This window comes from Perognathus longimembris, chromosome 2, assembly GCF_023159225.1.
Source record: "Perognathus longimembris pacificus isolate PPM17 chromosome 2, ASM2315922v1, whole genome shotgun sequence".
NCBI lineage: Eukaryota > Metazoa > Chordata > Mammalia > Rodentia > Heteromyidae > Perognathus > Perognathus longimembris.
Window position 1 is genome coordinate 26,511,023 of NC_063162.1, and position 21,101 is coordinate 26,532,123.

At 46.2% G+C, this 21,101-nt stretch overlaps 1 protein-coding gene across 1 annotated transcript in view; it reads left to right on the plus strand.

Annotated features, from left to right (window-relative positions):
- The window catches only part of Pdlim1 (PDZ and LIM domain 1), a 38,562-nt gene extending 19,051 nt beyond the window's left edge, over positions 1–19,511 (plus strand). The window contains exons 4-7 of the mRNA XM_048338612.1: positions 1,719–1,918; positions 14,209–14,360; positions 18,477–18,594; positions 19,015–19,511. Of these exons, the coding sequence (XP_048194569.1) occupies positions 1,719–1,918; positions 14,209–14,360; positions 18,477–18,594; positions 19,015–19,201 (657 nt within the window). The 3' untranslated portion in view covers positions 19,202–19,511. The remainder of the gene's footprint in view (positions 1–1,718; positions 1,919–14,208; positions 14,361–18,476; positions 18,595–19,014) is intronic.
- The last annotated feature ends 1,590 nt before the right edge of the window (positions 19,512–21,101 follow it).

Consider the following 21,101-nt stretch of genomic DNA (forward strand, 5'->3'; position numbering starts at 1 on the left):
GGGCTTTCCTGCACAGGCTGGCTTTGAACTGCCATCCTCAGATCTCACCTGTTGAATAGTTAGGATTACAGGCATGAGCCATTGGTGCCCAGCTGAAATATTTGTTCATAAGTAGCTATGCATCCCTGTTATGGTTATTGTTTTAGACTTAGCTTTTTGTATAATATGGACAGAGTCAGATGAAAATGATTTGTACAGTAAAATCTCACTGATTCTGACTTGTTGAAGGGGAAGCCTAACTGACTAGTGATAAATAAGAAACTCAAGGCCTTAACACTTGCTAGGCAGATATTCTACCACTTGAACCATGCCCCCAGTCACACAAATTTTTTTTTTTTTTTGCCACTCCTGGGGCTTGGACTCAGGGCCTGAGCACTGTCCCTGGCTTCTTTTTGCTCAAGGCTAGCACTCTGCCACTTGAGCCACAGCGCCGCTTCTGGCCGTTTTCTGTATATGTGGTGCTGGGGAATCGAACCTAGGGCCTCGTGTATCCGAGGCAGGCACTCTTGCCACTAGGCTATATCCCCAGCCCATGCCCTCTTTTTTTGGTGGTTAACTGGAGGTAAGAGTCTCACAGATTTGACAGCCAATAATGACGTTAAGGGGCCATCCTTAGATTTCAGCCTCCTGCGTAGCTAGGATTACAGGCAAGAGCCACCGGTGGCTAGCAGTTTTTTTTTTTAATTTTAAATTAGGTATGCAATGAATTAAAATGTTAGGTTTTCAAGAACTTATTGAAGGTTTCACAAGGAAGAAAGAAAAGAAAAAAAGAACAACAGAGAGATAAGAACTCATTTCAGACTTGGGTGTTTAAAGGAGAAACCAAAGTTCAGGTGAATTTTCTCAGGAAGTCAGAAAACACAGAAATTGTGTTTAAAGGACAGTACAGTCTGGGAAGCCATGGATGGATCCAGAAAAAGGGGACTGAAAGGGCCTTGCCCATTGACTCAATGGAAAACATTCAAAAAAATTGTTTTCAAGGACTGTTTATAAAGTGTATTTGAGTGCTTGCACAGAAGTGCCTAGACGTTGCTGCTGTAGTAATTATTTGCCAAGACTTCCAGGATGGGAAGGGCGGGGGTGAGGTGGAGGGGGTTCCCAGATCACAGAGAGAGGATAATGAGAACACAAAGAACTTAAAAGTTCTTCTGTCCCTGACCAGGCATCCCTTAATCTTTTATCTAAGTAGCCTGTATGTTTCCTAATGGGAGCAATCTGCCAGCTCCCTGTTGGCCTCCCCTACCCCCCACCCCTAGGGAATGAGACCAGCCCCACACCCACCAGCCTTGCACCACACCACAATCCTGCCATCTTGTGGATCAGACCTGCTCCGTTCTGGGGGATTTATCTCCACCTTGTCATCTCTTGCTCCGCCCTGCGTTTTCCTTTCCTCTTGATTCCTTCAGCCCTCTGGAATGTTCCCTAAAGGGTGTTTCATCTCTGCCTTGGATCCTGCCAGCCCAAGGCGTCCAGCGGTGTCCTGCTCTGGTTACCCGGGATCAGGCTTTGCTGGACCTTGGGGCAGAGTCAGAAGCAGAGCTGATTCAGAGGGTAGGAACTTAACCCTGTTTCCCATCTGACCGAGTCTCTTAGCTACAGTGTGGCATGACACCCAAGCCATTTGTGGCTTTGGCTGGAAACTCTGCCTGACTCTCAGCACTGCTTGTCAAGGGGATGGATGGTGAACTCCGCCCACTTCTCCTCTGCTTTACCTACAGGAGGTCCTGCACATAGGAAGTGCCCACAACCGAAGTGCCATGCCCTTTACTGCCTCTCCTGCCTCCAGCACTGCCCCCAGGGTCATCACCAACCAGTACAACAACCCATCTGGCTTGTACTCGTCGGAGAACATCTCCAACTTCAACAATGCTGTGGAGTCAAAGACTGCAGCTGGTGGGGGAGAGGCCAATGGCAGACTGTAAGTAGGCCCAGGAAATTTCTCCCGGTCCCTAATAGAAGAGGCTTTTTAACACCAGGACCATTTCCACTTGACAAGTGAGAAAAGGCTGAACATATTACTCAGGAGAGAAAACCTTTGTATGCATTTTTCTTACATGTACTAGAGAGTATGTGTGCGTGCGCATGCACACATGCTGAGCACACATAGACAGGCTCTGGGCACTATCCCTTAGCGTTTTCTGCTCTATCACCTGACCCACAGCTCCATTTCTGGCTTTTGCTGGTTAATTGGAGATAAGTCCATGTTCATGGACTTTGCTGCGTGAGTTGGGTTCCAGCTGTGATCCTTAGATTTCAGCCTCTGGAGTAGCTAGGATTATAGTCGTGAGCCACCAGTGTGCAGCTTGGTAGAGTGGTTGTAGGAATTCAAAGTAAGGTGGAAATGGCCCTCCACTGTGTCTGTCATTGTTGAGAACTGTTGTTGATCTTGTCCTGAGTGTCCTGCTCATCTTCAGCATGTGCTGATCATAGACCTTCCTTCCCAGCCCCTCCTCTCCCCGAGAAGGTCCTCAGTATTCCTGCTGGGAGCACTGGAGAGAAGCTAGCATCCTAGTATTGCTCAGCATCTGTTCTGAGCAGGGAGGGAGAGGGACTCCATGGTACCCTGTTGTGCTGAAGCAGTGCTTACTTTTGCTTCAGAGGGAAAAAAGACATAGTAGAAAGGAAAGTCCATGAGGCTATAGTTGCTTTTCCACAGGAATGTGTTCTGATCTTGTGGCAGAGGCAGATGGGGCTGTGGGTGGGAATGGCAGAAAAGTCTGAGGAAGTGTCTTGCAGAGGACTGGGAAGGCCTGTCCCCTCTGTCACAGACTATTTATTTGATTGCATTGCTTTTGAGTCTGTATCAAGTCCTGTGAATTTTCTCCACAGAGGGGCCTATTATCTATCTCTTCCTCCCCAAACTCTTAATTTATTTTTGTGACAGTATTGTAACTTGAACTCAGGGCCTCGTGTTCTTGCTTGTTTTTTTTTGCTCAAGGCTGGTGCTCTACCTCCACGCTCCCATTTCCAGCTTTTCACTGGTTCATGAGCAATAAGATTGTCATAGACTTTTCAACCTGGACTGGCTTTGAACCATGATCTTCCTGAGATCTCAGCCTCCTGAACAGCTAGGTTTACAGACATGGGCCACCAACTCCATCTTCAACACTTTGAGAATGAATCCAGAACTCTCAGCAGCCCATGACAAGGGAGGGTGAGGGTGAGAGTAAGTGGACAGATTAGCGTATAAGTGGGCCACACACAGAGCCAAAGGCCACATCAGGATAAGCATCCTAGGGCAAAGAAGACCACATTGTGGTCTGTGGCCTCTGGACTACGCATGCCCTATGCAGACTCAGTGCTGCTCCTTTGATTCGTAGCCAGAAGCCATGTGCAGGTTGAGGATTCCTATTCCTCCTGATTGCTTTCATTAAAACAGAAGTTGCAAAAGCCTCTTTTCATCTGGAAGCTGAGTTTTTAGTGTTCAAGCTTTGTTGGAAAATATGGGATACGTCCCATCTGCTTTGGCTCTGAGGAGCTTTCCCACCTGGAAGCCTCAGATTGTTGTCTTAACTCTGAAGCCCTCTGTGCCCTTCAGTTCTCCTGAATTCACCCTCATTAGTCATCTGCCCAACTTTTAGGGTCTTTAACTTGTACACATCAGGTGCTTCTAGTGCAGATGAGGAGGGGTTAAATTCTTTGGGTCCCCAAGGCCTTAACTGTTTGGTTAAGGGCTTTGTAAGAACCCCAATCACGGGCATAGTGACCTCACGGTAAATATAATCTCCACCCTTCCCCCCGCCCCACCACCACCCAAGAGAGACAGATATTTTCAAGTCCTTATTGTATGCAGCTCCCTGTGTCTGACAGTGAGAGGACACTGAGATTTCTTTTCAGTTCCTTAAGTGTCTCACAGGACAGACTTTCGCTGTTTGGCTTTAGAAGACATTGAAAGTGGTAGCTGGGTGCTGGTGGCTCATACCTAGCCACTTGGGAGGAGGCAGAGATCGGGAGTATCAAGGTTTGAGGCTTCCATTTTCAGAGAGTTTTCAAAACCTCATCTCAATAGCTGCATGTAGTGGTGTGTACTTGTCACACCAGTCATGATAGGAAGTATATATAGGAGGATCGTGATTCAGGCTTATTTAGTCCAGGCCCCACAAAGGATCCTATCTCAAAAATAACCAGGGCAAAAGGGCTGAAGGGGTGACCGAAGAGATAGAGCACTTGCTTAGCAGGTGCAAAGCTCTGAGTTCAAACCTCTTACTTAAAAAAAAAAAAAGATATTGAAAGTCATTGGCACTGGTCATAGTAATTAAGCCAAGGTGGGCATTCCTGTTTCTTTGTTTCCTCAAATTCTGGTTCCTAAAAGGCCTTGCCTGCTTGAGTTGTTGATGCCCCTCAAGGTAATGATGGGGAGACTGAGGATCCCCCGAGATCCATGCCGCCCCTCCCCTCAGAAGGTTTTCATGGACACAGCCTGAAAGAAGGCTTCTGAGCAGCTCAGTACAGACAGGCTGAAAAACTGGGGGGAGGGGGAGCCCTGTGTCCTCCCTGGGAGAGGAGCAGAGAGTGGCCTTCCTTCACGGGCTCCAAGTGGAATGTTGCACGATGTCGATTTAATAACCCAGGAAATGACACATCTTTAATTGGAAGAACCACTATGCACTGGCTGAAATATGTGCCTGGGAAGTATTTTTAGTGTGGCCTTGGTTATTGTTCCTTCATTAGGGTGTTCTTTCTTCTTCTCTCATGCTCCCTGCTTGTTCTTTCCCTTCCTAACTGAAACTGTGTCCCCTCCCATCTCAATCTCTGGCTCAGCATCCTCGGAGTCTTTACTAAGACTCGTTGCCACTTTTCTCCCAAAAAGGAAGACCTGTGGTCTGTTCCATCCTAAGCTATGTGAGGAGGAATCCAGAACCATGAGAATACCTCTGCCCAAAGCCGAGGAGCTGCCTGAACTGGCCATGCAGTTAGCATAGGGGTCTCTGCTTGCAGCTCCATGCCTGTCTGGTATGATCTTTGCAAAGAATGAGTATCTTCCCATCTCAGCAGCCCCCAGGGTAACATCGCCAGCTCAGCACGAGTCCCTAGCATTGGCTCACCCCTGCTGTTTAGTCTGTGAAATCCACCAAGAAGGCTCCAGAATTGGCTTGCTACATACTTTGCATCTGAGGTCATCACCCATTCCCTGGGGCTCACCCTGAGTTTTTTTTTTTTTTTTTTTTGTATAGCATGCTTGTGTGTGTGTGTGTGTGTGTGTGTGTGTGTGTGTGTGTGTGTGTGTGTACATCTACATTTCTACACAGATGCCTTCCAATCAAGTCAGAATACCAATAGCACTGCCAGCTAGGAAGGCAGGGAGGGCTTCCTCCACTGTCACTCATCCTTCCCCTGTGGGCCTGAAGGGGGCAGATGCTTAGCAGCCTTTTTCCCTCTAGGGGAGTTTAGCTGAGCAATCCTTTTCCAGTGTACCCTGGGGGTGAAGGATCTGTGACCTCTTCCAACTGAGTTTAGTGGCCCTCATCAGCATCAGATAACTGAGAGCCTGGGTTGTATTGTTTATATGATATTGTCTGAGTCTTCCCGAAGGCTCCGTGGGTAGACAGGCCTTTCACCAGCTGAGTAACTGTGGGCAAACTATGTAACTTCTCTGAAACCCTGCCTCCTAATCTTTAAGGTGGGCTCAAACTACCAACGTCAGCACCAGGTTGTTGAGAAAATGCAGTGTAGTGCATTAAAAAAAAAAAAAAAAAAAAAAAAAGAATCAAGCCGGGCACAGTTCAAATGATACCAGAGGGATTGTATTAACCCCGACTGTTGGAGCTGGAGCAGAAGCTTGATGGTGATCGCTTATCTCTCTTAGCCGTCCTGGCCCCAGCACAGAGAACTGGGAGCTCCTTCCTCTTCTTCTGGGGCTCATAATTCCTTCTCTGCTTTCTTATCACAGGACCAACATCTGGGCCAGTGAAGAAAACACACAGGCCAGATAGCCCTTGTAGAGCTGAATGTGTAGTTTCCTAGAATTGCTTCATAATGACTCAGAAGGCTGAGATCTGAAGATGGTGGTTCAAAGCCAGCCTGGGCAGGAATGTCCAAGAGACTCTTGTCTGTAATTCACCACCAGAAAACCAGAAGTGGAGCTGTGGCTCAAAATGGTAGAGTGCTACCCTTGAATGAAAGTGCCCAGGGACAGCACGCAGGCCCTGAGTTCACATCCCAGAACTAAAAAACAGAAACAGAATGTTGACCAGGCTCAATGGAAAGATGCACCATGCAGGTCCCTAGTTTCTCAAGTTGCCCCTTGTGGCCACGCCCCCTTCCCCTTCCTTTCTTCCTCTAGCCCCATATTCATCTGTTCATTGTTACAGTTTTGTTAGTCCAGGAATGTTACATGCATGGAATCACAAAGTCCATTGCCTTCTAGGATTGTTATGTTTTTATGCTCAACATAGTGCTTTGGAGATTTACTCAGGTTTTGGGATCTATCAAGACTTTGCTCCTTCTTTGTTTGTTCTCTGTTGTAAGGTGGTTGTGTTTTTAAAAAACCCCGCGATAAAAACTTACTAGCTTAACCACTTCTTCAGAGCACAGTACAGTAGGAGTAAATTACATGTGTATTGTTGTGCAATAGATCTCTAGTACGTATTCCTCTTACATAACTGAAATTCTGTACCCAATGAACAACAGCTCCCTCCCTCCCCACCTCTCTCTTTCTCCCTACTCCTCCTTCCCCCATGCACTTGGAAACCACAATTTTGCTTTCTATTTCTAAGAATTTGATTACTTTAGTTTCATCACACAAGTGGAATTATATAGTACTTCTCTTTCTGTGACTGGCTTAGTTTACTTAATGTAATGCCTGGAAGGTTCACCTATATTATTATATAGCATATGATAAGATTTGCTGGGGCTGGGGATATAGCCTAGTGGCAAGAGTGCCTGCCTCGGATACACGAGGCCCTAGGTTCGATTCCCCAGCACCACATATACAGAAAACGGCCAGAAGCGGCGCTGTGGCTCAAGTGGCAGAGTGCTAGCCTTGAGCGGGAAGAAGCCAGGGACAGTGCTCAGGCCCTGAGTCCAAGGCCCAGGACTGGCCAAAAAAAAAAAAAAAAAAAAAAAGATTTGCTACTTTTTTCAAGCCTCAGTAATATTGTATTCTTTGTCATATTAAAAAAATCCACTGTTTCATGATTAATCTCTTTGTGATCAGGCTCAATAGCTGATTGTCCCCTCCCCCCCTAAAAAAAGGAGAACAAGCCAAGAATGTGTTTTTGCCACTCAGGTTCAGTCTAGTGCTTTTAAAGTTGTAGTCAATGTAATAAGAAAAGGAAACAAGGCATTTGGGTCATAAAGGGAGAGGAAACTCTATTTACATAAATTGTCAACACAGAAAGTTATAAAGAAGCTAGCAAGAACCCCCCCCCCAAAAACCCAAAGTCTAGAACTAATAGATGACTCCAGCAAGAATCCATCAAAATAAACATGTAGCACACAAGGTAAACATTAAAAAATCAAGCATCTCTATACTAGCAGTGAAAATGTAGGTACTGTGTAAATATAATTAAAATGTATAATACCATTTTCAATTAGTCTCAACTGTATATGGATTATTCTGCAAACATAGACCACAAGCTTGACCATATAAAATAAACTTTAACAAGCTTAAAGAAGTCCAAAATAATACCAGACATTCCAATCACACTAGAATGAAAGTAGAAATCAGTAGCAAAAAACAAAAACTAGAAAAATCACAATATATTTGGAAACTGAACAGCACAGTTTGGACAGCTCATGGGATAAGAATCACGTGGGAAATTAGAAAGTATGTGAGCACAAATGAAAACATTACACCAAAACGAACTGAGGCTGTGCCTGGTAGTACACGCCTGTAATCCCAGCACAAAAAACACCTCCCTACCCCCCAAAAAAGGATGAAAAAAAAAAAGCAGTGCCAGGAGGAAAGTTTGCAAATGCTGTGGTAAATGACCATTCAAAGAAAAATTCTAAAACCCAACTAAATGTACAACTTCAAGAGCTAAAACCAACTAAACCCCAAATTAGATAGAAAATGTCCATGAAACGAAGAATAAACTCTTTGAAAAGATCAACAGAATGGACCGTGCTTAGTAGATTAAGAAAAATGAGAGAGGACACAGCAAAACTGAGCAATGAGAGAGGAAGTACTACCATGGATGTGCGCATAACAGAAATCAAGGGGACTGTGGCACAGTGGGCAGGGTTTTGTAATTACCTATTAGGTGCAGTTGGTCTTTGTCAAGTCCTCCATTTCTATGTTGATTTTTCTGCCTGTTTCTTCCATCCTAACTTGTCCTCTTATGTGACTAAATATCCTATAACACCCATGTCTCATGTGTGCTTAATGGTTCACTAGAGTTTAACTATTAGGACTAAAACTGCAGTAGGTACATGTGAACAAGTTTCTGTGCAAACGTTCCTTTTCTTTTTCATGTTAGTCCTGGGGGCTTGAACTCAGGGCCTGGTGCTATCCCTGAGCTTTTGTGCTCAAGGCTAGCTCTCTACCACTTGAGCCACAGTGCTATTTCCAGGTTTTCGGTGGTTACTTGGAGATAGGAGTCTTATAAATATTCCTGTGTAGGCTGGCTTTGAACCACAATTTCAGATCTTAGCCTCTTGAATAGTAGGATTATAGGTGTGAGCCTCTTTCCATTTTTGCTGGGATGAGTACCCAAAGTCTCATGAATGTCCTGTTATATTAACTCCTAAGTAAGAGGTAAGACTATTTTCAAAGCAAATTATTAATGGTTTTGTATTTTAAATTCCAGTATATCTTTCTAGGATAAAGAAATTTGTCTGGGGCCGGGGATATGGCCTAGTGGCAAGAGTGCTTGCCTCGTGTACATGAGGCCCTGGGTTCAATTCCCCAGCACCACATATACAGAAAATGGCCAGAAGGGGCGCTGTGGCTCAAGTGGCAGAGTGCTAGCCTTGAGCAAAAAGAAGCCAGGGACAGTGCTCAGGCCCTGAGTCCAAGCCCCAGGACTGGCCAAAAAAAAAAAAAAAAAAGAAATTTGTCTCTATTTTTATTCCTCCTTGATGATTTTATATATTCTTGTAGCAATTCCTTGTGATTTTCTGTGTTGACAATGGTTATATGTAAATAGAGACGAGACAGTTTTCTGTCTTCTTTTCTGTGAATTTTCGTTTTCTTTTCTTGCCTTACTGCATTGGCTACAGCGTAGAGCACTAACAGCTGAGTTAGAAATCAGAGTGGCAAAAGCATGCTATCCTTGGCTCATTCTCCATCTTTGGGGAAAAAATATTGAGCTTTTTACCATTAAGTGGGATGCTAACTATAGGTTTATATAAAGACTTTTCATCAAGCTAGGAAGTTTCCTTTATTTCTATTTTTTGAGAGTTTTTTTTAATTACAAATGGAATGATGTTGAATCTTATCACATGACTTTTCTATTTGCATTAAGGTCAATTAATTTTTTTTCTATAGCTTTTCACTATGGTGGACCATGCTGTTTTCTTATCCTTTTGGTGTCTGCCAGGTTTGTGGTGATACTCCTATTTCATTTCTGATTGTAGTAGATCGCTTTTCATTGTTGTGATAAAATGCCTGAGACAAACAACTTAAAAGGAGGAAAGGTTTATTTTGGCTTCTAGTTTCAGAGGTTTCAGTCCCTGGTCATGTGCTTTCTGGGCTGTGGTGAGGGAGAAGACCATGGCAGAACCACATGGTGGTGTAAATGTCTTTTTGTAGTGCTGGGAGGCAGAGAGATTAAGAAAGAAAGGGGCCAGGGACAACATACCCCTCCGCCCCCCCCACCCCCCGGCCAGGACATATCTTCAAGGGCACAATGCCAGCAACCTACTTCTTCCAGCTAGGTAGACCAGCCCCATCTTCTAGCTTACTGCGGTATGAGCTCATCAATCAGCACGTAGGTCCTGTTGCGTGAGGTTGGCGTGGTTATAATTCAATCACTTGTTAATAGCCAGACTAGCTGGGGACCACCATGCCTTCCCATGAACCTTTTGAGAGGGAGAGTTCATGTCCAGCTGCAATGCTGGTAAGACACATGACCTCTCTAACCTGCTAGCTTTGCTTTGACTTTGCTCCTTTGCTTGGTTCTTTGTTTGTTTGTTTGTTTGTTTGTTTCCAGTTCTGGGCCTTGGACTCAGGGTCTGAGCACTGTCCCTGGCTTCTTTTTGCTCAAGGCTAGCACTCTGCCACTTGAGCCACAGCACCACTTCTGGCCGTTTTCTATATATGTGGTGCTGGGGAACTGAAACCTGGGCTTCATGTATATGAGGCAAGCACTCTTGCCACTAGGCCATATTCCCAGCCCCCTTTGCTTGGTTCTTGAGGTTGGAGTTTATGTTGTTGATGTGAATCTCCCTTTTTTAGTGGACACATTTAATGCTGTTAGTTTCCTTTCTGCCTTACCTTAGCCACGTACTGCAGATTCTCACGCTTCACATTTTTATTCGGCCTGATGATGTTTTTGGTTCCCTTCAGACTTCCTTTTTGACCTGTGTATTATCTGGAAGTCTGTTTTGCTTGCAGAAGTTTTGAGGTTTTCCTGTTTCTGTTGTTGATTTGTAGTTTGATTCCGTTGTGCTAAGAGAACACGTTACGTAAGAGAACACGTACGTAAGAGAACACGTTCAGTTCTTTAACATCTGTTGAGGTATGGGGTCTGTAGCCCAGGAGAGAGTCTTGGTGTCATTTGTGAATATTGTGAAGCATATTTATTCTGCTTTTGATGGATCAAGTGGGAAAGGTCACTTGTGAAAGTTCCTGTTAGCTACCAGTGTTGCTGAGTTCTTCACCTTCTTTGCTGAGTCTATTGGTCTGTCACTGGTTGAGAGAGAGGTGTTGAATCCTTCACCCATCGCTGTGAACATGTCTGTTGATCCTTCCGCTTCCCTCAGTTTTTGCTTCACATAGTTGACATTTAAGATTGTTTCAGCCTCTTGGTGGGTGATTTTACAGTGTCCTTTCTTGTGATTTTTATAATGTCCCTTTTGTGATTTTTACAAAGCCTTTCTTTCCATTTCTGGTAGATTTATTTGTTTGCCCGTCTGTTTGATCAGAGTGTAATACATGGCAGAGAGTCATGACAGCCTTCCTTTGATTCATGGTCATACGGTGTATCTCTTTTCACCCTTTCAACTTGTTTATATTTGAAATGAATTTGTTGTTGTAATTATTAAGTGTTGTTGTTGAGAATTTCCTTCTTTCAGTTGGGATTTATACACAGATCTTTAACTTGATGCCAAAGGTGGTGGCTCAAGTTGTACACAATTCCTTTGCATCACACTCTGGTAACTTCATTATTCTGAGGAAGCTGACTTCCATCTCAGGTTGCTGTGCTGACCCGTGTCCTTTTGGTCCTCCTTGACCTGACGTTTGGCTCCAGCTGCTCCTTGGCCAGAGTGGACTGGAATGTCACAGGTTTGCAGGCATGGCCTCCTAAAGACTCCTTTGGGAGATGGGTCAGAGGGGTCCTTCTTATGTTCTCAGCCTCCCTCCCTCCCTCCCTCCCTCCCTCCCTCCCTCCCTCCCTCCCTCCCTCCCTCCCTCCCTCCCTCCCTCCCTCCCTCCCTTCCTCTCTTCCTTTCTTCCTTCATTCCTTGCTTTTTTCTTTCTAAGGCAGGGTCTAGCTATGTAGCACAGGCTGGCATTAAACTTTGGATCTTCCTGCCTTGGCTTTCTGAATGGTGCTAGGATTCTAGGCATGTGCCTCTATGCCTGGCTCACACTGTAGAACTCTTTCTTTCATTGCTTTGAGAATTTTTTTTTTTTTTTGCCAGTCCTGGGGCTTGAACTCAGGGCCTGGGCACTGTCCCTGAGCTTCTTCTGCTCAAGGCTCATGCTCTACCACTTGAGCCACAGCACCTCTTCCGTTCTTTTCTGTTATTTGGTACTGAGGAATGCAACCCAGGGCTTCATGCATGCAAGGCAAACACTATCTCTAAGCCACATTCCTCACCCCAAGACATTTTTTTTTGTTCCATATCTCAGACATATTTTTGTCCCAATTATATTCTTAAGGTACTGTGTTATCATGTTAATATTATCATAGCCTAGTGAAGTCTGAGTCACTGGGCTATAGTTTTTTGGTTTTTTTTTTTGGCCAGTCCTGGGGCTTGGACTCAGGGTCTGAGCACTGTCCCTGGCTTCTTTTTGCTCAAGGCTAGCACTCGGCCACTTGAGCCACAGCGCCACTTCTGGCCGTTTTCTAGATATGTGGTGCTGGAGAATCGAACCCGGGCTTCATGTATACGAGGCGAGCTCTCTTGCCACTAGGCCATATTCCCAGCCCCTGGGCTATAGTTTTTTAGTTCAGTTGGTGTTGGAGTTTGAAGTAAGGTCCTGGATAGTGGGTATTGTTTATAAATGGTACAGCAGTATAAATATATTATCACTATTTAAGAATAAGTATATTTGTTTCTTTCTTATTTGAATTATGGAAATGCTTTCCGAGTTGTTTGCTGGCCTTGCGTTCTTTTCATTTTCAGTATTCCCTGGTGGCTTTCAGACATTACATACACCAAAGAAGAGGGAAAAATTCCTCCCAGCAACATTCCATGGTCTGATCTTAGTTTTAAAATAGTTCTTAGATGAATAGAAGAGAGGTTCCTGAGAAATACTGTCATATACCTAATACAGGGCAAGTTCCTAGTTCAAGAAGCCTGAGTAGATGAGCGCGAGGAAGACCCTGTTAGAACAAGTTCCTCAGTGCAGCCCCTGGCCTGGATGCAGGGAAGGCTCCTTACTTGCCTGCAGATGGAGGGAGAGAGCCACAGGCAGAGACTGGCAGCCAAGGGCAGGGTGTCTGGCAGGACTGGGGGGGGGTATTGTGTGTGGGGGTGGCAGCTTCCCAGTGCTTCTGCCTCCATGTTGACCTTCCCCAGGTCACTTCCACGGGAGAGTTCTGTGGTCAGAACAGGGTTGTGGTCCGGGGGAAGCACCTGGGACTTCACTGCAGTTGGGCGAGTCTGTTTGCAGCTGAGGACTAGGCATTTGAGGTGCTCCAGGACACCTCCCAGATTGTCTTAGAGAGGAGAGGTTAAAACTCAGAGGGAGAGGGCAGAATGAGAGGAAGACAAGAGAAGTAACTTGCAGATCGTTGTCCTGGGAACACAGATACGGTGCACCCTTGGTATTGCCGGGAGACCCCGTCAAGGAAAGACTGCACATGTGCATGCTCAGGATGCAGAATTCCAGGCTGCCCTGCAGCAACTTGATTCATTTTTCCCACAGCACGCCCCCCCCCCCCCCCCCCCCCCGCCAACTAAGATGTGTCACTGTCCCTGTCCCTTCAGTGAAGCATGTTAGCATTTATCTTGCTTTCTGGGTACCAGTTGCTTTTTTGGGGGGGCCAGTCCTGGAGCTTGAACTCAAGGCCTGGGCACTGTCCCTGAGCTCTTTTGCTCAAGGCTAGCACTCTGCCACTTTGAGCCACAGCACCACTTCTGGTTTTCTGGTGGTTAATTGGAAATAAGAGTCTTAGGACTTTCCTGCTCAGGCTGGCAGGGATGTAGCTTGGATCTCCAAGAGCTGGGGGTGAGAAGAAAGGGGGTCACATGCAGGATGGAGCACTGGAGCCTGCATCCCTTGCTTCTCAGTTCTGAAGCCAGGCAGTGCGGGCTTCACCTTCTGGGAAATGGAGCCCCAGGGAAATCGGCCACACAGTAGTGCCGGCCTCATTTCGTCTGGGGCACTCAGAGGAAGGTGTGGGAGGCCAGGCCTGACCTGCCTGTTCCCTGGGCCTGCACGTTTACGGTTGGCAAAGCACATGAACATTTCATTCTTGCCCTCACACCTGTGAGCTAGGAGAGGCAAGGCAGGGACTGTTACCCCCATGCTATGGCCAGGGGAGCCCCCAGCAATGTGTGGGGACAGGAATGAAGAGCACCGTGGTTTCTTCTTGTCCAAGGAATGAATGCCTGTGGCCCGAGCAAAGGGACTCAGCTAAGTTTTAGTGGTCAGGTTGTGGTCCCCATTTCCCTTCTATGAAATTTTCTTTTGACATAGTGTTGTTTATGTAACTTACAAGGAAGTATGCATTCCTTTTCTGTGGGACTAAGCTAAAAAGTAGTTGAATTACTGAAAGTGTTTGGAAAAAGTCTCTTCAGGGCTTTGAATTTGAAGCCAGCGTCCTGTGGATCTCTGTGGAGCGGGCCGTGCTTGCTGGGAGGGGAGGGCCTGGTGAGCGTGTGCGTTCACTCTGACTTCTCACATGTTAATGAACTTGCCACATTCTCCAGCGTGGACCACACCCAGGCATCCGGTGGCCTAACCATCGACAAGGAATCTGAGGTTTACAAGATGCTGCAGGAGAAGCAGGAGTTGAATGAACCCCCAAAGCAGTCCACCTCGTTCCTGGTCCTGCAGGAGATCTTGGAGTCGGATGAAAAAGGTGACTATCCCTATGTGCAACAGCTACCGGTGCTTAGCCGGGGTCAGGCCTGAAGCTTCATCGGCGTGGAAGCCCAGAGTAGGTAGAAGCAGCATACTATTCTTTGAATGGTGTGGCTTCCACCTGGGACATAGGCTTGCTAAGTTGTCCAGGCTGATCTGAAGTAATTCCCCATCCTTCTGTTTCAGCCTTTCTAATGGCTGAGGTTATAGGGGTGCCTACCACACTTGGCATGGATTTTTTGGGGGGGTAGGGAGTGGGAGTGTTGTTCTTGGGGCTTGAATTTAGGGCCTCAGCCCTGTCACAGCTTTTTTTTTTTTTTTTTCCCCTCAAAGCTAACACGCTACCATTTGAGCCACAGCCCCACTTCTGGTTTTTTGTGTGTGTGTTTCATTGGAAATAAGAATCTCACAGACGTTCCTGCCTGGGTGGGCTTTGAACCACCATCTTCGGATGTCAGCCTGCTGAGTAGTTAGGATTACAGGTGTGAGCTGCTGGCACCCGGCTTGGCATGGACTTCTAAAAAAGCTAGAAGGTGGGGTTGGGGATCTGGCTCAGTGGAAGAGCGCCTGCCTGGTGAGCACAAGGCCCAGAGTTTGGTCTTCAGCTCTGGAAAAAAAAAAAGCCAGAAGGTCATATAAAAGAGAGAGCAAGAAAGGTTTGGGGAATAGGGCTCAGAGGTAAAGTGCCTGTCTATGCCGAAGATCCTGAGTTCAATCCCCAGTAATACCCTTCCCCCCAAAAAAAGTGTGAGAGCGCCCCCTCTTGGCCAGCCTAATGTTTATTGAAAAGCTCCATTCCTGATTGCTGCTTCAGGAGGCTGAAGTTGGAGCCAACTTGACTTGACTTGAGATTCTTGGCCATTTGTTCCATCTGAGCCCATGCACCATGCTTCTGTGGTGGCAAATGGGCAGGAGTGGGTGGGTGTGGGGGGGGCACTGGCCGTGCATGGCGAGTGGAATGAAAGTGGACGGGCCCCCCAGTGAAGCCAGATGCCTGCTCTCTCTTTGGAACCACTGTTGGGTGGAAGGTCTCTTGAGGGGCTGAGACCGCTCCCTCCCTTCCCCCCCTCCCGCCCTGCTGTGGCCATGTCCCCACTCTGCGCCTAAGGGCACAGTGTCTGAACTGTTGTAGGCTCAGGGGTCATACACAGTGTAGAGGACCCATCACAGGGCACTGACAGCTGTGTGCAGCTTCATCCGGAGGCCCTCAGGTCAGCCTTTGCTTGGCTCTCGGGGAGCTCTGCTGTCTGAGGTGCTCACGGCTCCTTCCTGCGCCTCTGCAGGTGTCAGCACAGTTGTACTCATCCATGCCTTTATTTTGGCGATCAAGCAGATAGCAGTAGCAGTATGTCACTTTATGAAGACAGGAGCAGCAGGTGCGTTGAAGAGGGAGCCTTATCTCCTCCTCCCCATTGGTGCCGGGGACTTTGGGGAGAGTGGCAGTTTGTACCTACAGGCAGTTAGAGAAAATAGTACTGCTGTTCTGTGAAACAGTGTTGTCTGCCAGCCATTTCCCCGCTTTGCTCGGAGTGTTGGTGCTGTGGGGAAGAAATGAGCCAGGCTTGGCATGAAGTGTCAGTGTCAGTTCTGGTCCCCAACTTGGGTTCCAACAATTACGGACAGATTTGGCAAAATGCACCATAGCTTCTTTTACTCTGTGTCTGAAACTGTTCAACTAAGAGGCAAAGTGAGTGTATCAGCTTTTAAATTAGGACATAGACAGATGCTACGAGTTGATCTGGTCTCACAGATAAGGGCCTGAGCAAGGAATTTTGAATCTGTATTCATCAGTATGTAAACACATTCATGTCTGCCCCACCAACCAAATCCAGGGCATCCCTGTTCAAGGTTACCTCATGGTCCTAGTTGTCAGCGGGTGCTCCAGTAATCTTACTTTTAGGTACCAGGGACAAAGGAAGGGGACAGGGCTAATTGGGTAGGCCCCCTTTCAGTTGAGTTTCTACCACAAGCCCCCCATTACTCCACTTACATTTATTTTATATTTTATTTTTTTGTCAGCTATGGGGCTTGAACTTAGTGCCTGAGGGCTGTCCTTGAGTTTTTCTGTTCAAGACTAGCACTCCACCACTCCATGTCTGGTTTTTTGGTGGTTAATTGAAAGTCTCATGGACTTTCCAAACCAGGCTGGCTTAGAACCATGATCCTCAGATCTCAACCTCCTGAGCTAGGATTAAAGTTGTGAGCCACCGGTCCCCAGCTCCACTTACATTTAATTGAACAACAATTAGCCACATGTACTTGTGTGATTATGAGTTACAATTTTCTTTTATACATGAGGTTGATGCCTTAAAAAATAGTATTACAGGGGCTGGGGATATAGCCTAGTGGCAAGAGTGCCTGCCTCGGATACACGAGGCCCTAGGTTCGATTCCCCAGCACCACATATACAGAAAACGGCCAGAAGCGGCGCTGTGGCTCAAGTGGCAGAGTGCTAGCCTTGAGCGGGAAGAAGCCAGGGACAGTGCTCAGGCCCTGAGTCCAAGGCCCAGGACTGGCCAAAAAAAAAAACCAAACAAACAAAAAAAATAGTATTACAGCATGAACTCAGCGCCTCATACATATTAGGAAAGTACTCTTAACACTTGAGCCACATATAGCCCTTTTTAGGTAATATCTCATGCTTCTGCCACAGCTGTCCTTGAACTATAGTCCTTTGTCTACCTCCAATGTAACTGAAATTACAGGTGTTTGGCAGTATGCTTGGCCCTAGATGTCTGTTAGCCTAAAATAAAAATAAGAGTTTTGCTAAAATAGAAGACTAGTAGTATCTTCCATGTACTTTAATGTGTACTCAAATTTATAGTGAAAAAAATTTTCAGAGAATGCATTCACTGAAGTAAAATAAGTTCCAATAGTAAACCAGTTGCAAATAGAATTTCCCACATTGGCTGGATAAGCAAGAGAAGACAACTTCCAGCCAGCAGGTGGCGCTGTAGGACTGAACAAGCCACAGTGAGGGCTGCCTCATGTGGCCTACAGCCTACTCTGCTGCTGCAGAGCTGTTTTGTCCAGTCCAGGTTTCTTTATTCCAGGAAGAGAAGTGGATTCTTCTACCCAGTGTGGGTTTAGGTCTTTTTTGGTTTCTCTTCTTCTACATTTTTGTACTCCTTTTTTATTTCTTGGTGAGTTTTCTGCTGATGGAGTTGTGTGAAAAAGGCCCTCTGTCATGGAGGAGTCTCTGATCTTGTTGACCTGGTCTCTTCAGAAGTTAGTTTGCCTTTCCTTTGTAGTCAGTCATATGGGGTGTGCATGCTAGCACTATCAGCAAGGAGACTAGAAAACCTCTTTGGGATGCTTGAGACAGGATGCTTGGAGCTGCTGCCCTCCCGGGCCCTTCTAAGGCCCCCTTCCCCCTTGGCCTTTTAGCTTAAGGCTCGTGCTCTACCACTTGAAGCACATCTCTACTTCTGCCTTTTTTGGTTAATGGGAATTAGCCTCTCAGATTTATCTACCGGGACTGGATTCAAACTTTAGTCTTCAGATCTCAGCCTCCTGAGTGGCTAGGCTTATAGACCTGAGCCACTGGCACCTGGCTCAGATTTTTTTAATTTACTTATTTGTTAATATGTAGAAGGCATATATATATATATATATATATATATGTATATATACACACACACACACACACACACATATATATGTGCATTGGGTGGTACTAGGGTTTGAACTCAGGGTCTCTTGCTTGGCAGCTCATGTTCTACCACTTGAACCACACCTCCAGCCCCTTGTGTAAGACATTTGAAGCATTTGAAGTTGCATATCAGTGTTTGCATGTATCTAATAAGAATGTGATGTAATTTGTGTAGTGAGAGTTGACCATGTGTCAGGTACTGTAGGGGGACTTTTTATATATACTTTAATCTTTTTTGTGCAACAATGAAGGAAAAAATGATTTCATGGTTTGTAGAAAAGGAAGCTTGGAGACCAGCAAGTTTAAGTAACTTGCTCACTAACACACAGTAGGATCACATCTGTTGGACTCCAGTGTCTGTGGACCTACTTGGGCATAGATGTGTATGTGTGTCTGTCTGAGTAAGTGATACTTTTGCACTTCCATACTTCCTGGCCAATGCAGGTGTTTTCTTTGTTTCAGGGGATCCCAACAAGCCCTCAGGATTTAGAAGTGTTAAAGCTCCAGTCACCAAAGTGGCTGCCTCGATTGGAAATGCTCAGAAGCTACCCATGTGTGACAAATGCGGTACTGGCATTGTGTGAGTATCTATCTGCTTCCTGGGTCCTAGCAGCCTTGCAGGTGGGGTGACTGAGAAAGATGTGGGAAGGGTTGGATACTGGGCAGCTTGGATATAAAGGAGCTAAATCCTGCCAGGTTCCATGGAGCAGAAAGGCCAGGCCTGCGATGTCCCAGAGCCGGGTGGAAGACCTGTGCCTTGTCATGGGGACCTTTAGGTGGTGAAGAGTCAAAAGCAGAACCGGCAGGAAATGGGAGGGGCTTCTAGAGTTACGGAAAAAGGGGCTTCCTTCCATTCACTGCTGGAGGCCCAGGTGGGAGGCCTGGACTTTGCTTTTTCTGGGCCTTTGTGCAGCAGCTCCATCCACCCTTGGCTCAAGAAGACCAGTGCAGAGCCAAGTCCATCATGTCACTGACAGAGCCTTCTTCTTCCTTGCTATAGTGGGGTGTTTGTGAAGCTTCGAGAACGTCATCGCCACCCTGAGTGTTACGTGTGTACCGACTGTGGCACCAACCTGAAGCAGAAGGGCCATTTCTTTGTAGAGGATCAAATCTACTGTGAGAAGCACGCCCGGGAGCGAGTCACTCCCCCGGAGGGCTACGATGTGGTCACCGTGTTTCCCAAGTGAGACAGCAGATCCATACTGACTCACCTCCTCATCTCTGATTGTTCTGACCTTCTCTTCTGAAAGCCCCGCCTTTACTTGGTGTTAACCCCCTGTTCTTTCCGTGTTGAGTGCCCTCATTTGGGCTGACTGACTCACACTGGTGGTGTGACACCGGCTCGACAGTTAGTGGCACATGGTTCCGCTCATTGTCCTGCCTGCATCATGGAGTCCCTTCTTCACCTCGGTCCTTCTCTGCTGCAGGTGGCCGGCACACCAGATTTAATACGTCTGATATTGATTTCCTTTTTACTCAATAAATTTAGACTGTTAACAGGTGGGTTGTCTCTTTTTCCACTGTGTGTTCTGGTCCCTCCAGTGAGATCCTCCTCTCTTGTGTTGCTTTTCTACTTCTGTGACATTTTTAGGCCTTTTCTGGGCATGAGGAACTTAGCACCTGGACAGGCTGTGTTCTTCTGTTTCTTTGAAGCTTGCTTTTAATTTTAAGAGTTGTATTTCTCTGGTATACCCACCCAGAAAAAGCCTGCTTATAGCTGGGGTTTGGTCATTGGGAAAAGGATTACAATCAGAATATACAAACAACTCAAAATGTTATATGCCAAAAGAACAAATGATCCATTGATGGCCTTAAAGCCAGGTGCTGGTGGCTCATGCCTGTAATCTTGACTACTCAAGAGGCTGAATCTTAGAGGACTGCACTCAAAGCCAGCCTGGGCGGACAAGTCTGTGAGATTCCATTTCCAATTAACCAGAAAAACACTGGATTGAAGGGATGGCTGAAATGGTAGAACTCTGTCCATGAGCAAGCAAGCAAGCAGAGAGATGAAAACCCAAGAGTTCAGCCCTGGTACTGGCATACAGACACAAACAAGGAGTTATCACAAGAATGATGAAGAAATACATGAAGAAGGCAGACATTGCTGGCTTACACCTGTAATCTTAGCTATTCAGGAGGCTGGGATCTGAGGACTTCAGTTTGGAGACAGCTCTAGCAGAGAAGTCCATGAGACTCTTAATCTCTAACCAGCAAAAAATCTGAAGTGGGGCTGGGAATATGGCCTAGTGGCAAGAGTGCTTGACTCGTATACATGAAGCCCTGGGTTCAATTCCCCAGCACCACATATATAGAAAATGGCCAGAAGTGGTGCTGTGGCTCAAGTGGCAGAGTGCTAACCTTGAGCAAAGAGAAGCCAGGGACAGTGCTTAGGCCCTGAGTCCAAGGCACAGGACTGGCAAAAAAAAAAAAAAAAAAAATGGTAGAGGCCCAGCCAAGCGAGAACATGAAGCTCTGTGTTCAAGCCCCAGGGCCGACACACAAAAAGAGAAACATGAAGAAAAGTTTATGTTCAGTATTGTTTCTCATAATGGAGATAGCAATAATAATGGCACTGAGATTCCATCTCACCCCAGCCAGAATGGCCATCATCATGAAAATAAACCTCCAGTTGCTGGCAAGGATGCAGAAGGGAAAGAAACCGTATTCACTGACGATGGGGATGTTGGCTAGTCATTACAGGCTGACTGGCTATGGGCAGCCGATACATAGCAGTACTGCAGTGTCTGCCCCAAAGTGAGCCAAATGAATTCATGGGCTTTATATGGCTTGTGGACAGGAGATTCTCTACCCATTCCTTATGAGATTGTTGCAATTCATTCACATCTTTGCTTGAATTCTGGTTCTGCTATGGTTTCTACCACATCTACAGTGACTTCTCTGACTGGAGTTTGGAAAGCCCTCCAAGTCTTCTATGAATTCTGCTATCATCTTTTCCCAAGCTTCTGGAAATGTCCGTATTTCTGCCTCTTCCCATGAAACACAAATGTTCTTCATTGCATTGGAATGGTAAACCCAGTTCAGGTTTTAAATTTGCTCTTCCAAAATCCATCAGAGAGATCACTGTGG